A 24,321-nucleotide genomic window follows, 5' to 3' on the forward strand; every position below is an offset into this window, starting at 1 on the left:
TGGCCTGTTTCCGTGCTGTAATTGTTATATGGTTATGGTTAAAGTTCTCTGCCCTTGGAGTACAGTTCTTTAGTAAGGTGACCATGTTGCCTTGACAATTAACAATTCCTTGAAAAATTAAAAGGATTCCTGCCTCCAGCATGACTAGCCTAGAACATTGAAGGTGTTACCAAAGAAACCTTTCACTAAAAAGCTGCATTTTCATTTTCTTCTTTTATCATATGGTTGTAATGGAAAACAAAGCCCAAGTACTCATCTCAGCACTGCTACAAACTCAATGGCAGAGGGGCTTGGGTGATGCAAAACTGATTTTGCATTAAAAATGTATATTAACAGAATTCTATTCAAGCCCAAAATATACCATGTACAAATTCAAGAAACATAAAAGTTCTGACTGTTGCACTAGTCTTAATTTTTGAAATAATTTCAAAAAATGGAATGCATCTTTCTTCCAAGCTCTCTACCCTCGACAAAAAAAAAGCTAAAATGCACATTCCAGATAAAGAGTATGGGATCTTGATATTTAGAGCCTGATATTTAGGTTATTTTTAAGATTCTTCAATAAAACTAATAGACAAGACAATAGGTGCAGTAGGCCATTCGGCCCATTCAGCCAGCACCGCCATTTAATGTGATCATGGCTGATCATCCCCAATCAGTACCACATTCCTGCCTTCTCCCCATATCCCCCGACTCCGCTATTTTAAGAGCCATTTTTTCTCTTTTGAAAGCATCAAGAGAATCTGCCTGTACTGTAAGTTTGTGTTCCCATGCACCATAGTAGGGTGCATGGGAACACATGGCTAATTAGCCCCTGAGACTGCCCCACCACAAGTAGATTACAAATGAACCATAACTTTATTTAACATTTGACAATATGCCCTTTCTTTAATCTAAAATCTTCAATTGTCCCATTGTCCCCAATTGTCTTACAGCTGGAGATCAGAAATGTAGACATTACAATGACATTAAATGTCTATTTGTTGGAAGTTCTAACACCCATTGCCATTTAGCCCACTAGCAATTTCTGAAACCCACTCTTAAAAGGGATATGTTGCAATGGAAAGAACATACATCCTGCTACTGGAGTGTGTTACTGAATGAATGGATGCAGCAAGGATGGCAGAAGGATTGGCACGTTCCAATGATGGCACTATCTTTGCACAAGGAGGCGTTGAGGATCCTATTGATCAGTGCCTCTGGCAAGGTCTCCCAGGTAACGTTTTGTCTATTAATGCCTGCACTATGTGTATGTTAGCAAGCAAATTCCTAGTCCTACTCTTTCAAAGGAAAAGCAATTACCTCTCTCCAGGTAGAGTCTGGATGACATACCTAATACAATCAACAACGAACAGTTCAATGCGAGGGATCAAGGAATATTGTGAATATTAGGAAGCTGACAATGACATTTCAATACCATTGAACAGCAATGGATTGCGCATGAATTTTTAAGTGGCCACACGTGGGTACCAAAAGATAACGTATGCCAACTAGGTGCAAGGTGCTTGATAAGGTACAGGTGCAGAGTTTTGGCCAAGTATAAAGATATTTTCAATCTATTGTACACCTAAATGTTTTTCCCTTCCTGATTTTGTAATACCATTTGCTCAAGATACATTTGACCTGTATTGACCACTCAACAGTTCACATTATTCCACAGAACCCAGTGAAACTTTTTATATAGGAATTAATGTAGAAAAATGGTATTGCATGTAAATGTCCACTGCCCCCCCCCCAACTTTTAAAAGAGTAAAGGCACATGTAATTAAAACAGAAACCAAGCCAATAAACAGGTAGGGAATTTTAGAATAATTTTGATCTGTATTTTGATTATTTATAAATAATCAGCAGCTCAAATCTCACATTAAATGCCAAAAAATGCACAATGCACAAAATACAGCAGAATCGTAAACATAGAATATTCCTTTTTGTTGGTTTAACTTTATTCTGTGTGGCAGCAATATAATTTGCATGAAAAAGCTTGTAAAATCCCAGCATCCTGGCCTGATCTAATTGCAGGATGCAAGGCCTACTTAATTGCTCTTACATAGAGGGCAGCGAACCATGGAAATTACAATTTCACAGACTGGATAAAATACTCAAAAGCAGTGGCAGGCCCTTTGGTCATCCAGTTATTCAGACAATGGCCAAATTTTCTGGACAGTTAAAGGAACTGCGATCATTTCTGGTCTGAGGAAGCCTGCCTACAAGGTTCAGTGGGCCTTACGGTATGGATTTCCAATTCCTGATGTGACCTACTGTCAGACACCTTCTGTAGTGGGTTTGTGACATTCAGCAGCAGTGATACCAAGCTGACTGGAGGAAGTCCTTGACAGCAAGCCAGGAAAAGCTACAAGTTTTAATATTTTACACTGAACCAATTAACAAGTGCATCATATAGCAATGTTACAACATTTTGAGATTTTATAAATCAAGTCTGCAATTTATCCCATCAGATAAAGCATAAAAGAAAGTTTAATTTGACACCCAGTTCACTTTCATATCTTCAGTATTAATAAAGTTATGGCCATTTTCATACTCGGAAATTAGCATCTTGTTCCCTATTGCTTTTCAATTGACAACTCAAAAGCTGTGATCAAGGACAGTCAAAAGCCCATAACTTTCTTAAAAATTAACAGAACTGAATGAAATTTTCAGTTATTATAGATTGAAGCATTCTGAAACAAATATGAAACAATCTTACTTGGATGACCTGAAATTAAAGTATATAATTAGTTAGTTACCCAATTGTAGCTAATTACAAAATTCAATTACTAGATCTAAACATCTATCCATTTCTTAAAAAAAGGTTAACATTTTTAAAATAGCCTGTGTCCAAATAACATTCACACATGAATTCACAATATAACATGATTTTTAATTCTCATTGTCATGAATTTGTAGGCCAAATGGAAGGAATTTAGTGTTTAATTCCCGTAAATTAATGGCCATTTAAATCATCTTCCGAGTGGGATTTTGTGGAACGCGATCGTTCGGAATGTTGCGGTTTGCTGTGAATTTAAAACCCATATCGGCAGGAAAAACACTGCTGGTTTGTATGGGGCCTAAATCACCTTTTCGCAACGTAAAACTTGGATTAAAGTAATCCTAATTTACAAAAATAATTAAGCTTAGAGTCGAAGGAGCTGCTCAATTTGTCATCGTGCTTTAATTTAGCACAAAAACTCAGTTACAACTCGTACAACGAACCACAATATTTTCAATGGGTTTTAATACATGCAGAGTATAATACACATGTCAGATATTCTGTATCAATCACCCAATGGAATCTCATTGGCAGCAATATTTGAATGTTCCAAAATACTACAAATGATCAGCATACACCTAGGCACCCCATTTCAGAAACATTAAGGACAGAAATCTGAATCAAATAGAAAATAAATTAAGGTTTAATAATTCACTACCTTCAAATATAAAAAGAAAATACAAATTGCAAGGTAAATGTTTTCATTGCTCATAAATACAGCATTTATTTTTAACCTCCAACAGTTCACTTTAGCTGTAACTATGGTTGGCATAGTATGTATAGTAGCAGTAAAAAAAAATAAGCATTTAACAGATGGGTCAGCGACAAGCTGCAAGCTGAAACAAGTTTACATTTTTGCATGTACTCGGGCACATTTAAAAGCTAATTGCAAAGCATTCCACAGGGCAGAAAATATTTCAGAAAGCAAATCAACTTCATAAATCCAATGCTTATAAATGGAAAAAATTAAAAACGAAACAAACTTTTCTGATAAACTGCACAGCCAGCCGGGATCACAAGTTACTAAAGGCCAAGAATTCCAAATGGTGCTTAAATATTCACAAAAGGAGCCATTTTCTTAGCCAGATATTCAAATTTCACATTCTAAAAGTAACATCAATGACCCATGAAGTGTCATGAATTCATCTAAGAGGCCCAGTAAAGTAACTGGATGGGCTTTATATGCTTGAGAAGTTCAAAAGCAAGCTCTGACAGTGACTGTTCCAGACAAGTTCCACTGAAAAAGCTCAGGGCTGAGCCAAACCACAGCTTGAGAACTGCAGTGGCATTTTAACAAATGTTCTCACAGCAAAACTGCTACTTGGGAAAATCAGTATTGAATTGGAGGGTCAGGCTATTCAGAAGAGCTATTCCTCCTCCTCCTCTCCTCCCTACAACAGATACCATTTGTAGCTTATTCACATTCAACACAGCAAGCAGTGACAGACATAAATAAGAGGAGCACACATGAAAAATTTATAACGAACCGCCGCTGTTGATTCAAGCAGGCCAAGAGGAGGAGGAAATCTGGTACCTGACTGTTCACGTTCCATAAATAGTAGTTTGAAAAAAGAAAATTGAACATTTGATCCACAAACAAGTAATGTTAAACAATAAACTAATTGTTCAACCTTTAACATTTTCTAATCATTTTTAATTAGAAATTGTTTTAAGGGAGCAGAAAAGTAAATGTGGACCGTCCCACTTAGGGGATTTTTCAGGTGACCAGAGACGCACAGCGCTGTCCGAGTGAAATTCACACGGTGCAAAGTCAAGGTGATACAGACACACACCGCGATGAACAGGAAGGTTGGCGCTGTAATTAAGATGGTGAAAGCACAGTGCACGGTAAGTCCTTTAAAAGAGGGGGGGGTGATGGAATGGAGACAACCATTAAGAAGCCAGAGATACGTGGCTGTGAAGCTCGGCGGACATTAACATTACCGGTCGGTTATCCTTGGTTCTGAAATCTACTGCTTATGTTTTTTTTTTCCCCAATGAGCCAATGAAATTCACCGGTCAGCATCGGCTACAACCTACGACCGCCTGGAAACCAACTAGGACCTCCTGGCGACCAACCTACGGCACGAGAATTCTCACTATTCTCCATGACGTCTTCATTCTGATCCCCTCTAATTATTCAACATGTTGAAAAATTTGCGGCGACCATAATAAGGCCGCGACTAGTTCCCAGAATGCGGAAACTCCTCACGACCATGAAGGTAACTCCCCGGCAACGACCCGCGAACATGTGGTGACCATGTGGTGACTGCAGTCGCCCAAAAAGTTCCTAAATGGGACAGGCCCATTAGCCTTCCTTAAGCTCACCCATTCTCAATACTCTACCAAGAACTCTACAAATGAAAGTAGGGCTTAAAAACTCATGAAACGCACAGACTGCTTACAAAGCATCATTAACAAATACTTTAAGCAGAAAATCACTCACAATTGCCTTTATACAATATGGATTAAAAATGCTGCTAATTGCAGGTGAAGTAACTGTACTGCTAGTAATGGAAAAGCAGCAGCATTGTAGATGCCTGTTTAAGATGCTGCAGCTGAAGGAATAGGTATTGATGTTGGGGGGGGTTGCGAGGAATGGGGGAAGAATAAAGAATATTCTTTTTGAAAAGATTGTACCTACCAGGATCAAGGAAATCATTTCAGAACACCTAGCATAGGGGAGGATGTAGAACCAGAGGCTGTGGTTCACATCAGTGCCAATGACTGGTAGAAAAGATTTTGCAAGTAGATTTTAGGGAGCTTTGAAAGATTAAAAGCCAGATAAAATAGGTCATCATCTAAGAATGACACTCAGTCCCACATGCTAACAAGTATCAAAAGTAGGAGGGATGCAAATCTGAAGGTTGCAGAAAGAAGCGTTTTACATTCGGAAGGCACCAACTTAAGTTTGAGTCAGGCAGATCCTGCACAAATAACTTACATTACATTTCAGCAGGGATTAAACTAACTTGGCAGAAGAATGGGAAGCTTACAGGAAATTCAAAAATATAGCATGCAAAATAAACAGAGGAATGGAATCTGGTGGATAGTGTAGGACTTGAGGGAATCTGCACCGGTTCACACCTGCTGCACTTGTCCTTCATTGCTGCTAGAAGACTTGGAAGGTGCTGTTCAAAGATTCCTCCAAACTATAATGGGCAACCTACTAAATATCCAATTAAGTTTGATAGAGACATTTACACATATATTTACCATCATGCTTTCAAACGTTCCACAATAATCACACAAAAATCACTAATTTTCTCAACACAATAGAATAAAGTTATTATCTACATCATAAATTAATTAAATTGATAATGATATGCCTATAGACAAAGATTTGATCCCAAAAAAATTGCAAATACCACTTGCTTCACAGAGCCCAATAGTGTATATTACATTAAAAAAGGACCAACGTGGATGCCAACTTTACTCAATGCAGCATGTAAAAACGGTACTGTGAATTTAAACATAAATTACCCTTTTTTTTTTTAATTAAAAAAAAGTCAATTTAGAATAATGTATCCCAATTCTTTTGGCAGTGCAATTTTAAATGAGGATTTTAAACTCCATCTGGACATTCTCCTTATCATGTCTCTTAATCAAGTATAGATAACCTTCTCCCATATCAAAACATATTCCACTTCTACAATACCTTCATGCAGGAAAATAGATCTATGTGCTTCCCTTCTTGTTGAAGCCCAAAAAGTAAAGTATGGTTTTTAGAACTGATATCTCAGTTGACTCAAGATTATGCAACAACTGCAGCAGGAGATTTTCAATCTTGTAGTCTGTTCAGCTGATTACAGAAATTCTGAGTTATGAAAAAGATAACTTTACACCGCTCCCAAAGATTAAGAAAACTTGGAACATAACAGTACAGCACAAGAACAGACCCTTGGGGCCCCCCAATGCCCATGCCGAATATGCCAATTTAAACTCACCTCTGCCTGCACATGATCCATATCCCTCCATAGTGGGGAAAACAACTTAAATGCAACCTCAGACCTGGGTAAGCTCAGAGAACAATAGTAATCATTAAAAGCATAGAACCTTCAACTTCTTCCGACTTTTGATTTTCAATCTGTCAAGCACAATTGAAAGATTTATTTCTGCCAAACACCTTCATTTTCTAAAATGGATAAGTGTTTTGGCTGCTTACCAACATTGAATGATATCCTATTTATATTACACAGCTGTTTCAGTCAACAGAAAGAGGGAACTGAAGCAATGTAATCATTGAACAGTGGCAAAGTGTAAAACCATTCCCAGTATGTGCATTTGTTTGGTTGGTAATAGTTCAATCTAACCCATAGAAGCTAAAGGCATACTTCCAGCAGCAATAGGTTATTGCAACCCTCCCACAAGGGAAAGAAGGCTCAGTTGCATTTGTGTTCATGTGAACCCAACTATGAAAATTGTGTAGATGGCTAAGTTTTGCAGTGATTTATACTTCAAAATATCTAAGCATTCAGTAATCACATCTGATTATGTCAAATCAGAGTAAAAACAGTATATGATACAAACAAAACTTGAATTTTGACAGAAACATACGTCATTAAGTAATTTCAAGCAAACAGGGTCTGCCAGCAACATAAGAAGAGCAAGATAAAACTCATCAGTTCATTGTCTTTTAACACAATTCTAGGGATTGCAAGAAGTAGGGCAATATCAGAGGGATCATTAATTAAAACAAGTCTACACATATCCCTGAATTAAGACACCAAAACATGTGAATTATTTGAACTTTACCCAGCAGAACTGAATCATGTTTCATTACAATCCATCACAGATTTATATAATGTCAAATTTACATTAAGTGGATTAAATTACATTCAGACAATTACTTTCAATTAAATGTAGCAGGCCATTACTATTCAATCTGCTAAACAAAGGACAAATATAAGCAAATAATTGATATAGTACTACAACTGTAGTCTTTGGAGCTACCCACTTTCTCGTAGTCAAGCTGTGTTTTTCAGATGTTCCCGAAATTTTGAAATCTCTTCTGGTTCAATAAACCCAAACGCAAGATCAATATTAATGAGAAAGTACTAATATTCAGTCATAAAGACAATACATAAAACATTACCATTCTACAAATTGTTAATTCTAAAATTATGATTAAAGTAATCTGTACAGGCTCAGAATTGAAAATCCATTTTTTCCAGCTGCTGCTCATGTACAAAAATTAAATGATGTTAGTGGAAATAAGGGCAGCAAATTAGGCAAAACCTGACAATTAAACAATGATTGATATCAAAAATATAACTGAAGTCAAAATATATCATGATATGCAAAACTCCAATGCTGCACATGTTTGCCAGGGGAAACCACTAATGAACAGTATTTGTCTTTTACTTTGAGAATTAAGGACTTTATTCCATACTGAATTATTTCTACAGAAATAGTAATCATGAAATTACAGTGTTCAATTTCAAGTAAAACATGAACCGAACTCAACTGTGTTGGTATATTTATATTGCATTAATCCAGATCATTTGATGTACACATTGTACAAAGTGCATTCCTCCAATGAAACACAACTGAAGGACAGGAAATAATGGACCAGGACAAAAATCATAATTCTACCACTATTTTCAAGTCCATTTATTACATCTGAATTTACTACCATATGAAACAGTAGACTACATTTTTAAACAGATGCTGTGTGTAAATTTACTGCTTGTATTTATACTCCCCGGTAACTGAAAATACCAACAGCATTAGCCTGTGATATTAAAAGGCCTTTTTCCATCGTGTATCTTTACATGACAAGTCTAAATCAGCAGATTCCATTATCAATACAGAAAGAAAATATTAATTTTTTTAAAAGATTGTAAAAGTAATAATGCTTCAAGTTGCAATAAATTAACCTAGAGAACATAAAATAATGTAATCAGAAACCATAATAGATTGCCGACTTGGATGCCATTCCTGTTTGCATTTAAGGCAAAAAAGTGATTTGCTCCACACAGGAGTGGCAAAAGTTTCTATCTTTTAGTTATTAAGCCAGATGAAAGGATTTATAATCATATACAATACCACCCCCCCCCCCACACATATACACAGCTAAAAATATATAAACTACACTCAACAGGACAAAAATAAAAAAAGACAGAGGGACTGCAGAGGCCGCTGCTGCGAGGCGCCGACGTAGCAGTATGCTATGGATAGAAAAAGTTAACAATTTAGAAAAGGCAGAATAAGAAATCAATGAGGTAAGAAAAGCAAAATACAAGAGTAATAGTCAGAAATATAAAGAAACACGATAAAGACAGAAGGAAAATATTAGAAGTTAATGTAGGTTCTTTAGACACTACATTTGGAGAAATTATATTGGAAAATGAAGAATTTACAGAAATTAAATTATCTGTCTGTCTCGAAGGATTGAACGGAGTCAGCAAGGACTCATGATGGGTATGTTTGACAAATTTCAGATTTTATTGCAATTTGAATTAAAATAGTTGATGATGGGAAAGATCTGTTTTCACTTTAGAAGACTTACAATAAGATGTCATACAAGAGGCATCAAACAACTACAGAAATGGGATGTGCATTGAGGAAGGCAAGAAGATTTTTCTTGGATTAAGGATAAGTTAACAGAAAGATGCAAACAATTATTATTTTATAGATAAGGTGGTCCAAATAGTAGGAAATCATCAGGGTCAGTGCGAGGGCCCAAACAACTACTATCATGGTACACAACTGATAGCAGTACAAGTTGGAAGTCCCTCTGCATTCTCCCAACAACAGGGAATATAGACAGACGAGTACCTGACAGATGGAAAATATGCAAAAGAGTCATGGAGCCGTACAGCATAGAAACAGGCCCTTCGGCCCAATCACCCCATGCCGAGCAACATGCAACACTAGTCACACCTGACTGCATTTGGTCCATATCCCTCTGAAGGAGGGACCTGGATGCCCTTGAGCACAAATCCTAAGTTAACATGTTGTAAACAATGTGGCAAACAATATAAACTTGCAAATAGACACAAAATGCTGGAGTAACTCAGCAGAACCGGCAGCATCTCTGGAGAGAAGGAACGGGTGACGTTTCGAGTTGAAACCCTTCTTCAGACTAGTCAGGGGAAAGGGAAATGAGAGATACAGTCAGTGATGTAGAGACATAGATCAAATGAATGAAAAATGCACAAAAAAATAACGATGATAAAGACCATGTGTGATAACAGGAACCTGGTGCGACTTGGGTGGGGGAGGGATAAAGAGAGGGAGTGCAAGGGTTACTTGAAGTGAGACATAGATCACAAGATCTACACCAAACCCAAACCGATTAGGAGCAGACGAGGGCATTCAATCCAATTTGTGATCCCAGCTACAAAGACAGATGTGTACAGCAATTCGTTCTGCCCCCGCACAATTAAAGCATGGAATAATCTCCACCCTACTATAGTTACCCAGCCAGATGCAACTAAATTTAAAGTAGCTCTTTCTTCCCAATAACCCTTTCTGGCTTAAGTCCTCCCTCCACCACCTCCAGTTTAAATTCCATTTGGAAAATATTTTGGAGGACCAAGAACCAAGATGAATCAATATTCCCACTGGGTTATAAGCTACCCAAGTGAAATATGAGATGCTGTTCCTTCAATTTGCGATTAGCCTCACTCTGACAACGGAGGAGACCTAGTACAGAAAAGTCAGTGTGTGGGAAGGGGAATTAAAGTGTTTGGCAACCAGGAGATCAGGTAGGTCCAGGCACACTGAGCGAAGGTGTTCAGTGAAATGATCACCCCAGTCTACGTTTGATCTCGCCGATGTAAAACAGTCCACAGCTTCAACAACGGATACAGTAGATGAGGTTGGAGGTGGAAGTGAACCTCTGCCTCCAATCGAGGGAGGTGGGATAGGGACAGATGTTACATCTCCTGCAGTTGCAGAGGAAGATAACTGGGATGGGGGTGGTTTGGGTGGGAAGAGATGAGTTAACCAGGGAGTTACAGAGGGAACAGTCTCTGCGGAAGGCGGAAAGGGGTGGAGATGGGAAGATGCTACTCGTGGTAGGATCCTGCTGTAGGTGGCTTTCCCCATCTGCAAGATGAACTTGCATATTGGCACGGGCACCGATATGAATTCCACAAGATGACTTGAAATGATCAGATGATTAAAGTGATCATGGTGCACACTGTGACAAATTTCCAGCATTGATGAACCTACAAAATGCAAATGACTGTCCCGAGTCTCTGAATATTTTCTGTATGTCACCAAATTAATTACAAGAATTGCAATACTATGATCCAACAAACCAAGTGCATACTAGGTCCAATAATAACCTTGATGTTCATATAAAGTTGGCAAGTTCATTATTTTTGTAGACTGAAGCTTGGGAGATCCAAAATGTTACTAACTTAGGAGTATTTATAGTGGTTTCTCCCACACTTCTGTAGCCATAAGTACATTAACAGTACAACCCATTAACTGCTCTTCCCCAAATGTCCTCAAGACAGTATTTTCAAATGAATTACTGCAGTCCTTCTGGTGAAAGTGTTCCCACAATGCTATTGGTTAAGTTCTAAGATTTAGACGCAATTATTTTTTTCACAATCAAGATGGTGTGACATGTGTATGGTCGTGAGTAGTCGCCCAAAAAGTCGCACCATTTTCTGGTCGCTGCTGGATTATCAACATTTCGAAGATTTTCAGCTGCGACTATAACGGGTGCCGGCAGTCGCATCCGACAGGCCCTTAAGGGGACCATGAAAATCTATCATTATTGTTACTGCGACATAAAGCACCTCAATACTAACCCTACACTTTATATACTGTGCTGATGCGATCAGTGTGTGCAAGAAAGCAGATTTAATGCAAGATAAGCCTTGGATACAGTGAATATTCTTACTGTTTATACAAACTATTTAACTTTTGCAAATCTACCTGGCAGAGATAATGTTCCAATTCAGAATAGGTTTTCAGGATTAGAGCAACTCAATTTCTGTAAACATTTTGGTGGTTTACAGATGTCAGGAAATAATTTGCACAATCAAAATACATGTTCTACAATCAGGGTTTTAAGATAACGGGCCAGGTCGGTAGCTTTATCAATTAGACTTCTTGAGCATTTTCCTGCTTTCCATTATCCAAAATAACTTGCAATAACTGTATCTAGTTTACCAGCTAGATGGGTGGTCAGCTGTTAGAATAGGCAGTTACATGAACATTTTTCCCAGAAACATTCCACAAATTAAATGCTATTGGGATTAACAAAGAAAGATGGAAAGTGCACAAATAAATTTTCCTTAAACTTTCCTTAAAAGATTTTAACATTTTACAAAGAAAACAATATAGTTAATGATGGACAGTTGACAACTACTTGCTTTGCTCACAAATAATTTGCCAAAGTTGCACAATTTTACAATGTTTGAAAATAAATTTCCCAATAAAACATTTTGATCACTACTGAATACTGTAATCGTGAACTTCCACCATGCCACTTTGATATAATTTGGCCAAATAACTAGTTTTATTTGAGGAAGCAAATGTTTTAGTCAAAACAAGTTTTGAAGTGGTTTATATGTAGCATCACATCAGATCTTCAGACACTCGATTATAGGCATCTCAGAGTTTAATAGCTCATCATTAGTATCACTAAAAACACAACATAACACCTTGCATAGCGATTGAGTGTTCTTTCCACATTTCCCTCGCATAAAATCTATAAACCATATGTAAAAACTGAAATCACTATCGTCTGCAGTCAAAAAAATCACCGTCCATTCAATTCTCAAAGAAAAATTTGCATTAGATATAAAGTTGTCTATCAGACTAGTGTCTCTTAAATCAAAGAATGAATTAAAATGACTGGCTTCACAACACAGATCATGGCATTTATAAACAAAATTGGGTGAGCTACAAACACATCAAAGCGGTACTATTGGCAATGCATTTGATGGATAAAAAGGTTTGCTAGAAACAATTATTAATTTTGATAAGTAAGTAAAATTTAACTCTCACAAGGATGTGGTATCCATGATGTTTGTAATAATATCTCAGATTTATTTAGTTGCAAGAATACCCATCAAAAGAAAAAAGCCTCCAAATAGTTGGAATTGAAATCCAAACTATCAGGACTCAATGAAATTCATATCTCAAACTCTGTCCATATCATCACAATCAGATTCAATCATTGTTGTATCCCCTCTCTCCTCCCACCTCCCCTCATTAGTAATGAACGATACATGGCATACACCAATTAATTCATATCGGAATTTCTGTTTCTTATCTCCAAAATGTAACATCTAGCAGATTCCAAAATTGTTGATACCTGCACATTAAATAAGCAAAGGTCCTGCAGCATGCAGTGCCTTCACTGACTCAACTTGTTCTAAATATGTTCCACACCAGAGTGCAGTTGATATACAGTAATTCTACAAAGGAGATAATTAATTATGCACAAGGCTAGCTATATAAAAAAATATATATAAAATTGGCAAGTTATCTACTTCTAACAATGATGAAACAAGAATAATTTTACAGTTCCTCATTGGCCATGTGGCAGAAGAGACTTGATCCTTGAATTTGTGTAGGAAGGAACAGCAGATGCTGGTTTAAACTGAAGAGACACAAAATGCTGGAGTAACTCAGCGGGACAGGCAGCATATCTGGAGAGAAGGACTGGGTGATGTTTTGGGTCAAGACCCTTCTTCAGACAAGTCAGGGGAAAGGGAAGCGAGAGATATAGACAATGATGTAGACAGATAAAGAACAATGAATGAAAGATATGCAAAATGTTAACATGATAAAGGAAACAAGCAGAGTTTATTGTTTTTTGTGAAAGATTACATCTTTAACCTCAGAAATGCCCCCAAATACCAAATCAGTATTAAACATCTTATGAATTTATCTCACTGCAGTGGGGCCTGACCTCAATCTTCAGACCTGAAAATGCCAGACACAAAAAAATTGATTTGAATAATTTTAATCCTAGTACAAAACTTCTAATTTCTCCTGAAAATAGACAAAAAACTGGAGTAACTCAGACCGAGTCTGAAGAATGGTCTCGACCCGAAACGTCGTGTATTCCTTTTCTCCAGAGATGCTATCCGACTCGCTGAGTTACTCCAATTTTTTGTGTCTATCTTCAATTTAAACCAGCAATTGTTCGGCACGGACTTGTAGGGCCGAGATGGCCTGTTTCCGTGCTGTAATTGTTATATGGTTATATTATAACTGAAGTTTCTTCCTACACACTTCTCCTCCCTGCCGTGGTAGGAAATGCACAGGTGACAGGCACCCGTTACCTGCACAGACAAAAGAGCTCAACTGTGAACAAAGTGACAGCAGCAATATGGAAAAACATTGTTTAAAAAAAAACAATCACTTAGGTCAATATTGTCTTCTTTAACATTCTCAAAGATATGCTGCTTATCCATTAACCATTGAAGCAACAAATCAGTAATTAAAACCCAAACCAGGGCCATTGATGACAATCAGATATGACTGACATCAGCCCCCTTATTTCTTGGAAGAAAGGTTTCGGCCCAAAACATCGCCTATTTCCTTCGCTCCATAGATGCTGCTGCACCCGCTGAGTTTCTCCAGCAATTTTGTGTACCCTCATTTCTTGGCGCTGGTCTGTGCTGTGGAACAAATTTAGAACTATGCTAACATGTAGGCCTCAGCTATTCTTCTAAGCAAATAGAGAAATTGAAGTGCAAATTACACAGTAATCTACATGCAAATAAATGCATGAGTGCCTGCCAGGAGATGTGCTGCTGGAAACATAATTACCACCACTATAACATCTAACAACACTAGCTCGACCAACTTCAAATGAAGTAATGGCAAAAATATGGATTTTGTCATTGTCGTGGTCATCCTTAACAATTACAAATGATGCAAGTAAAATGTCATATTAGAGAAATGAAAAGTGAATTTTTCACCTTTGGGGGTTAACTCAATACAACCGTCCTCACAATGTGATGTCAGTTTAGTACTTTAAGCCCATTCTGATCAAACTTTACTATATTGACTACAGCATAAAGATGTTGTAGTTTTCTTGGTCATATGCAATCAATGCCAAGATACACAAGAATAACTAATTGCTATTTTAAATTAATACATCTGTTGGCTGCACAAGGTTTCTTAAATTTAAGTTAGGTAATTTTGTTAACTTAAGAACATTTAGCACTGATGAAGACAAAACAAATGCTTGTTCTATCATGTTATGCCTACATATTGATTTCCCTATTACACAGGGCTCGAAATTACCGGTTGCCCGGTTGCCAATGGCAACCCACAGCCATGCCATTCTGCCCGGCTTGGTAAGCACCCGGGACACCTATTGCTTAAGTCTAAGCGGGCCCACTCTATCTTTCTCTCTTTCACTCTCCATCTCCGCCCGCTATCCATGTCCATGTCTCCGCCCGCTGTCAGTTTTTCGGGTCTCCGCCCGCTCCTCGTCCGCCTGCACGGCCGGCCGCCTTACACATGCGCACAACCACGGCCAGCACCAAAGATCCTATAGCGAGGATCTGTGGCCAGCACATCATCGGCCGTGGTTGTGCGCATGTGCCGCCCTGCACATGCGCACTGCCACTTCAACTGGTCGGCGTCTGTCACTTTCTCCCTCCCTTTGCATGGTGGGAGATCTGGCTGCCATTGCTGTCCACTCGCCGCTACCGCTGAAAACCAACGTAGAATCACGCGCTGGAGTTGGAGTAACTCCCTGGAGTAACTCTTGCTTCTGGGTTTCCTGGTCCTCCAAAAATATTCGAAATGGAATCTAAACAGAATTTAAACACCACCACCAAACTCTGAAAAATAACAGCCTATTGCATTTTATCTGTTTATTTATTGTGTGTTTTATCTCCTGTTCTGTATTATGTTTACATATTCTGTTGTGCTGCAGCAAGCAACAATTTCATTGTCCTATCTGGGACACATGACAATAAAACTCTCTTGACTTGGACTTAAACAAAAAAGGGTTCTTGGGAGAAAAAAAGCTACCTTAAATGTAATTGCTTCTGGTTGGGTACCTATAGTAGGTTGAAGACTATTCCATGCTTTAATTGTGCGGTGGAACTCTATGGAGCAGCCAGCATCTCTGGATAGAAGAAATTGGGGTGACGTTTCGGGTAGAGACCCTTCTTTAGATTTCCTCTGGTTTGAGTCTTTTAGTTTAATTTAAACGTACAGCATGGAAACAGGCCCTTCAGCCTACCGAGTCCACGCCGACTACCGATCACCCGTACACTAGTTCTATTCCACACATTAGCGACGCAAGTCAAGAGTCAAGAGTGTTTTATTCTCTCATATCCCAATTAAATCCCTTACTTGCAGCAGCACAACAGAATATGTAAACATAGTACTCTGTAAACAATGTTATAAACGAGAAAAAAAAACAGTGTATATTTATATATGAATATATAACTATACACACACACATAACACAATTCGCTCCTGGGATTAATAAAGTTCTATCGTATAGCATTGTGTGTGTAGGAAAGAACTGCAGATGCTGGTTTAAACTGAAGATAGGCACAAAAAGCTGGAGTAACTCAACAGGTCAGACAGAATCTCTGGACAAAAGGAAAATATTACGTTTTGGGTTTGGTCTGAAAAAGGTTCCTGCACACCTTTGGAATGTGGAAGGGAACAAGAGCACCCAGAGCATGCGATCAAATACAAAAGGAGCCAACTCAGACAGCACCCATATTCAGGATCAATTTCGGGTCTCTGGCAATTTTAGGCAGCAACTTTATGGCCAATGCACGGTCCCATAGTCTTGAACTGAATTAAAACATACAGTAGCTGTAAAGGGGGACATAGCATCACTTAGAGATTTAAGACTGAAAATGAATAGTTTCCTTTTTTTTTAGTAACCAAAGTTATCAACGTATATTTTTTGTGTATTGGAAAATAAAATAGTGGCACATCTGGTGGACTTGCTGCCTCACATGCCAGGGATCTGTGTTCGATCCTGTCCTCGGGCACTGGCTGCGTTAAATTTGCACATTCTCCCTGCAAGCATGAAGGTTTCCTCCCACATCCCAAAGATGCATTGGCTTTGTAGGTTAACTTGTCTGTAAAATTGCCCCTAATGTGTAGGGAGTGGGTGAGGAAAGTGGAATAACAGAACTTGTGTAGAGGGGGAGACAAAAATGCTGGAGAAACTCAGCGGGTGAGGCAGCATCTATGGAGCAGAGGAAATAGGCAACGTTTTGGGTCGAGAAAGGAAGAGGCGGAGACAGTGGGCTGAGGGACAGCTGGGAAGCGGAGGAGAAAGCAAGGACTACCTGAAATTGTAGAAGCCAATGTTCATACCGCTGGGGTGTAAACTACCCAAGCTAAATATGAGGTGCTGTTCCTCCAATTTGCGGTGGGCCTCACTCTGGCCCTGGAGGAGGCCCAGGACAGAAAGGTCTGATTCGGAATGGGAGGGGGAGTTGAAGTGTTGAGCCACCGGGAGATCAGGTTGGTTATTGCGAACTGAGTGTAGGTGCTGTGCCAAACCTGCACTTGGTCTCACTGAGGTTGATCATACGCTGAATAATCCAACCAGAATTTTGTTTGTAAGTGGAAAAAAATAATAGAAATTGCATTCATTGCAACATGTAAAAGGAGGCGAGATACTGTATTGTCATTTTGCTGCATGTCATTGTGGTATATATCATGTCTTGATTAGTGAATATGTTTAGTATGCGACTTTATTTGAAGCAAAAATAATACGTGAATGCTTCATTGACCATAATTCTGACTGGTAACTATGCACTTCGTCCGAGCACATTATTGCATGTGTCATGCAAGCCATCTTAAATGACCACCTAAACTGTCATTTGGCAACCTAAAAAGCTGCCTAGGTTGCCCGGCTGGCAACAGGGAAAAAAAGTTAAGCGAGAGCCCTGCTGTAGCTGATGTTATTTCATGCAATGTAGGATTGCATATCTATTTTCACAATAAGTCGTCTTGCAAGGAAGACAGCCTTGGCAATTTGGACATGGTCTGCAAGGTTAAGATTGACTCAAAGGGAGCCAAGACAAAGTACAGTGATTCCGACTTATTTATAGAGCCTGCTCCCAAGACCAAAACATTTTTTTTTAAAATCACAACAGGGAAGTTTAATATACAAGATAATAATAGATATAATAAGCATATCAGGTTCAGAACACCACACTACATAATGCTCTGTCAATATTTAAATACGCAAAACATTTAGTCAGCTGCTGAGAATAGTAGGGCTTAGGTAGTGGGGTTACTGGAGAGCCAATAATTACATATAAATCTGTTTGGATCAATTAGATGTCAAACTACTACAGCTTTGTTACAACGCACATTCATTAACCACTCAGGTTAATTTAAAAAAGTGCCACACTGAGATATTTGTAGCAGAATCTAATCTGTTAATGGGCCCAGAAGCCTATAAAGGGATCACATAAAGAGACAGCATGCACTGCTGTTCACTTGTCAGCATATGGACATCTATTCAAAATTTTAACTGAGTCGGCAAAACCCTTTTTAAAATTTTGCAATTCAGCAGACTGTGTATATATTGCTGCACACTGATTGTGTAATGGGAGTCAAACATCTTCAAATGTCAAATTAAAACAAGGATATATAGGTCAAAAGGGATGTAGACCCATCCCATTAACCATTGATTGTGCAAGTACCCAAATGTCTAACCTTTCAATCCTTGCCATTCTTCATCAACTGCTATTAATTTGAAAGAGTACTATAGTATTGAAAGCCATATTGCTCGAGGTTAGGGTGGGAGGAGTTAACATTTCCATGGCAACAAGACTTTGCACAAGATTTAACTAAAACTACACCTATACCAAGTTACATCACGCATTTCTCCCATCCCTTACTAATTATAGAAATCATTTAGGAACTTTTTATATCAAAAGGTAATCCAATTGATGCACCTGGTATAACAAAACTATTTTAAATGTTGGACGGACAAGCCAATAAAACAACTTTGAGCAATTAGTTGAGAACCACAAATGGTCAAAGAAATGCTGAGAATAAAGCTCACCATCTGCAATGCCACCTAGAATGCAAATCATGGTATTCACAATACTAGTCTCGCATTATAATCAACAGAAGGGCTCCAACCATAGTAAATATGAAGCAACTGAAGTCACAAAAAACCCCCCAAAAAAACAGGTTTTTCACCTGCCAGGAAAATCGTGAGCTTACACTCAACACATCACAAAGCTCTAAGTTTTTTAATTAAAAGCTTTGAAATGAAATATTAAAGCCTGCCCAATTGTAATTTATAAAAGTAGCAATATTGTTTAATTTAATATTTAACTGACAAACAACAACTCAAATAGAAAAATGGTTTTAATTCGCCAAGTGGAAGGTAAAAATGTCTGTGATGGAGTAATTGGATCGAAGCAGAAATGAAACAAGGTATAAATTGGAATTCTAAAATACATTGAGTGTCTGGAGTCCCATTTGACATAATGCTGTTCAAATGAAAGTATATTGTCATATCTCAGGTTTTATACCATGAAAACGTTCAATAAAGGACAAGACATACTTCTATTGACTGCTCCATTCACACATGGAATGAACTGGGCAATTGATGTACAATGTGTCAAAGCAACATGCTCTGCTACAAGCTGTACACAAGTCACGTTACGTTAATTAAATTTACTGCCCAGCTGAGGAAAAAAGTGTTTTATCAATTTAAAATCTACTGTTTAGATTCGTACTTTTCACTGCCGAAGTATCACATTACAACAGCACTCTAACCAAATAAATGTGATGCATATTGGTACACATTGTATATTCATGCAAAGAATCTCACTGTGCCTAGTCACATGCGACAATAAAGTATTCCTATATCCAAAGAGCGCATTTTGAATGATTCGTCACTGTTCCACATTACTCCGTTTCAGTTCCCACTTACCTCCCTCACGGGCAAAATGGTAATTGTCCAAAGCCAACATTTACCTTTCATACTCATCGTTGTCCTGGTCACAACGGGCGTCCTTATGTTTCTGCCAGTCTTTTCCATGTTTACAAGTGGTTAAGAGGATAATGTCTTCAGCATTATGGACATGGTGCAAGGCATTCCTGGTGTCAGAGCCTATCCCAGTCAAATACCTTTTCCCTTTAAATACTAGCAGGTACTTTGTCAGGGGAGGGATATTCTTGAAAAGCATGTAACCCTTCTCTCCTCCAGTCCTTGGGTGATCTTTCGAAAACAGCGGTATAGAAACATCAAAATTACTCCTGAAATTGTCAGTGCTGATGCTGGCTTTGGCTAACATTGCCTGGCCGATGTCAAAGCCCAAGTCCTCGGTGTAATCGGGCCAGGTTCCGGAATAAAGATTAAAAATCAAATGGTTCCTGCCATTGTTCCACAAGTGCAGACTCTGAACTTTGCTTTTCAGGTTGTGCACGTACTGAGGCGAAAGCTGATCCCGGTCTAAGGTGTCTAAACTGAGAACGAATAGACAAGCCTGCCTCGGGTCCGAAGTGTAAAACTTGGAGCTCTCGATGGCTGCCAATATGTTCTGATAACTTTCGGACATCTTTTCTCCTTTCTGTTGCGGGTAGATGTAGACCTTGAAACCGTTCCTGTGGCACTGGGAGAAGTCGAAGCAGGAGAGCATGCGGCATTTTTTGCCCTTGTACACGCTTCTGCTGATCTCCCTCTTCTGCTGGGGGGGTGAGCCGCGCTGCGCGTATTCCCTGTTCTCCTGCTGCTCGCCGCCCACCCAGAAGGTCTGCAGCGGGTCGGCCCTCTCCCGCCAGCCGCCGCGGACCGCCAGCGAGTCCGGCTCCGTCGCCCCACGCCGGCTCTGCGTCCTACTCGGGGGCAGCTGCCCGAAACGCCTCCCAGCCAGGTAGCCGAGTAACAGCACACAGGCGCCGGCTGCAAGCAGAAGGTAACGCTTTTTGGCCTGCATGTGTCCGACGGCAGAAGGCTCGTCGCCCAGCAGCACCGGGAGAAGAGGATAACTGCGAGCCCGGCCCTCTGCGATCACCTCCAGTCCGCCATCTTCCCCCCGACACACAGCCGCACACTGATTGAGAAAACTTCAACACTCTCTGCTTTCCCCAGATCCTCTTATTCCAGAGCATGTGGGCGATTTTTAAAACAACCGTTGTTCTTCGCCGCCGCTATCTCCTCCTGTGCGGCATTGAGAGAGGGAGAGAGGGATGGGATGGGGTGGGTGGTGGCGGTGGCGGTGGCGGCGCTCTCAGCGGCGAGGGGCCGCCACCTTCTCGCAGCCCATGGAAGCCGCTCGCGCTCGCGCTCGGCCGCCAACCGTCCGTCGCCCGGCGATCTCTGCTCGCGCCTCCCTCCCCCAGTGCCCGCGCCTCGCGGTCCCGGCGCTCGCGCCCCTCTCTCTGGTCCTCGCGCAGTCCCGGCGTGAGCTGCAGATGCACCGGGTGGGAAACAGAGAGCAGAGGAAATAATGCAAATGGAAACGCTCCCCCTTCTTCTCCTCAGCCTCGTCGTCGTCTTCCCCGGGTTAACGCGAAGGTTGCTTCCCTTCGAGAGCGCAGAAAGCTGCGTGTGAACTGCAGCAGAGCCTCACCGCCGCTCCCATCCTCGCCCTAACACCCACATATATCTTAGCATATACGACCTCAATCCCCCGCTACACTCATCGCCGCGTCACTTCCTCGGCCGCCCGCTCCAATCGGCGCAGCCCTGGGAAAGCCCATTCATGGCGAGCGCTTGCACTGCACTGTTGCGGGGAGGGGAGAGGAGAGGAGAGGAAATCGTGACGCCCATGCCTGACTCACACAGGTCTCACCAGCGCTGCAAACCCAAACCACGTTACCTCTTTGTTAATACTTTATGCCAAAAACCCTATCGTAAAACATGCATAGGTTTGCAGTTTCTGATGCAATCTATTTAAAGTAAAGTGTAAGAATGAACAGCAGATGCTGCTTCAAACCGAAGATAGACACAAAAAGCTGGAGTAACTCAGCGGGACAGGCAGCATCTCTGGAGAGGAACCGGTGACGTTTCGGGTCGAGACATTTCTTCAGCCTGGATAAGAATAAGGGAATAGGGGAAACGAGAGATGTAGACGGTTATGTGGAGAGATTAAGAACAATGAATGAAAGATATGCAAAAAAGTAACGATATAAAGGAAACAGGCCATTGTCAGCTGTTTGTTGGGTGAAAATGAGAATCTGGTAGTGCGACTTGGGTGGGGGAGGGATAGAGAGAGAGGGAATGCCGGGGGCTACCTGAAGTTAGAGATATCAATTTTCATATCACTGGGCTGTATGCTGCCCAAGCGAAACGTGAAATGCTATTCCTCCAATTTGCGTTTAACTTCACTCTGACAATGGAGGAGATCCAGTAAGATGTTCACTGTTATTGTAGACACAAAGAACTGCAGATGCCAGATCATTCGTGGTTGGTGTTTAGTTTCATTCCTGCTTTAATAGAGTTTCATTGATTAAATTATTTTACTGCAGTGATACGCTTCCTTTCGATTTAATTTTAACATTAGCTGAAAGGAGTGAGACGTCCTTTTCCTGGACGGTAACGTGTCCCCCTTATCGATTTGTCTCTGAGGGAGTGATGTTATAAATCCTAATCTCCAAAGTCTGCATGGGGCATACTGGTGTGGAACACTTTGGCATCGATTGAACGGAGGAGAACGTCTCCACACCTTCATGCTGTGTGGTTTCCCGTCCCAATATCAATAAAATATCAATAAAAACTTGTTACGTCCATTCAGGCCAAGTGCTTGGAATTTTAATGTTATTATTTTTCCCTCAGTGATGCATGTGAATTCTGTGCTGAAACAAGACACAACCTGTTATAAAACTTTAAAATGAATGATTGCAGTAATTTAATGAGCTTATGGCTAAATTACCAGAAATACATTTTCAACATTAATCAAGGTTGTTCAATATAAGATACTTGAATCTCAAATAAATCTTTATTCATCTTTCAGGATCAAATATGTTTTTGTATTCTGAGGGATTCAGTGCAATGAACTGTGGTGTTCATAAATGGGGCAGGTGGTGGTCAGCCGATTGGGCAGATGAGTGGTTTGTGAAGTAATCGCTCTTTCTGCTGCTTACGCTGTGTCTCTGAATGTCCCAGATACATGAATTCCTCAATACAAACCTCTCACTTCTGAGGTCTGAGGTTCCCACCTGCTTCAAAAGGGCATCAATTATACCAGTGCCCAAGAAGAGTAATACCCCTGTCCCACTTAGGAAACCTGAAGGGAAACCTCTGGAGACTTTGCGCCCCACCCAAGGTTTCTGTGCGGTTCCCGGAGGTTGCAGGTGGTTGCCGGAGGTTGCAGGTAGTGGAAGCAGGTAGGGAGACTGTCAAAAAACCTCTGAGAACCTCCGGGAACCGCACAGAAACCTTGGGTGGGGCACAAAGTCTACAGAGGTTTCCGTTCAGGTTTTCTAAGTGGGACAGGGGCATTATTAGGTGACGTGCCTCAATGACTATCAACCTGTGGCACTAACGCCTGTGGTGATGAACTGCTTTGAGAGGTTGATCATGGCGCAAATCAACTCCTGCCTCGACAAAAACCTGGACCCACTGCTTACAGCCACACCAGACCAACAGTGGATGCGATCTCGCTGGCCCTCCGCTCTGTTCTGGACCACTTGGACAACAAAAACTCATATGTCAGGCTGATATTCATTGATTACAGCTCGGCATTTAATACTATCATCCCCTCCAAGCTGGTTGCCAAACTCACAGAACTGGGTCTCTGCACATCCTTCTGCAATTGAATCCTCGACCTCCTCATTCACAGACCACAGTCTGTTCGTATTGGTGAAAATGTGTCAGACTCGATAACAATAAGCACGGGAGCACCTCAAGGCTGCGTGCTCAGCCCCCTGCTGTACTCACTCTATACTCATGACTGCGTAGCCAATCTTAGTGCAAACTCCATCATCATGTTCGCTGATGACACCACTGTTGTGGGATGTATCATTGGTGGGGATGAGTCAGAGTATAGAAGAGAGATCGAGCAACTGTCCATATGGTGCAGCACAATAGCCTGGCCCTCAACACCAGCAAAACCAAGGAACTGATTGTGGACTTTGTTTGTATTTAATTTTTTATTATTGGAGATAGGTACATGATCTATTACATCTATTACATCATTATTACATCATTTTTAAATTGATAATATTGTCAGTTATTATTACATTGTCTCCAATACTTTTTGCATTTTTCTTCATTTTTTTTATAACTAGATAGGGCTAAAGGGATAGATGAAATAGAGAGAGGGAAGAAGGAAAAAGAAAACTAAAATAAAAAATAAAAAAAGGAAAAGGAGTGAAAGAGGTAGTTGAAGAAGAATGGAAAAATTTGTTAAAGTTTAAAAACATCATTCGAGATATGTTCGTACATTTCAAAGTATAGCATTTCATCCAATCTTTAGTCCGGGTGCTAGTCAGGTTCCTGTGCTGAACTATTCTGACCCTTTAAATAATCAATAAAAGGAGACCATGTTCCAACGAATAATTCCTGTTTATCCAACAGGGAAAATCTGATTCTTTCCATGTTTAAGGTCTCCGTCATTTCTATAATCCACATTTTGATTGTGGGGGCCGTAGGGCCTTTCCAAAAT

The 24,321-nt window shown here is 40.1% G+C and overlaps 1 protein-coding gene across 1 annotated transcript in view; it reads right to left on the reverse strand.

The window, feature by feature from the left end:
• Positions 1-22,547, reverse strand: part of LOC129696566 (exostosin-1-like) — a 114,868-nt gene extending 92,321 nt beyond the window's left edge. The window contains exon 1 of the mRNA XM_055634598.1: positions 19,688-22,547. Coding sequence (XP_055490573.1) covers positions 19,688-20,649 — 962 coding nt within the window. The 5' untranslated portion in view covers positions 20,650-22,547. The remainder of the gene's footprint in view (positions 1-19,687) is intronic.
• Positions 22,548-24,321: the final 1,774 nt, after the last annotated feature.

This window comes from Leucoraja erinacea, chromosome 4 (genome assembly GCF_028641065.1).
Source record: "Leucoraja erinacea ecotype New England chromosome 4, Leri_hhj_1, whole genome shotgun sequence".
NCBI lineage: Eukaryota > Metazoa > Chordata > Chondrichthyes > Rajiformes > Rajidae > Leucoraja > Leucoraja erinaceus.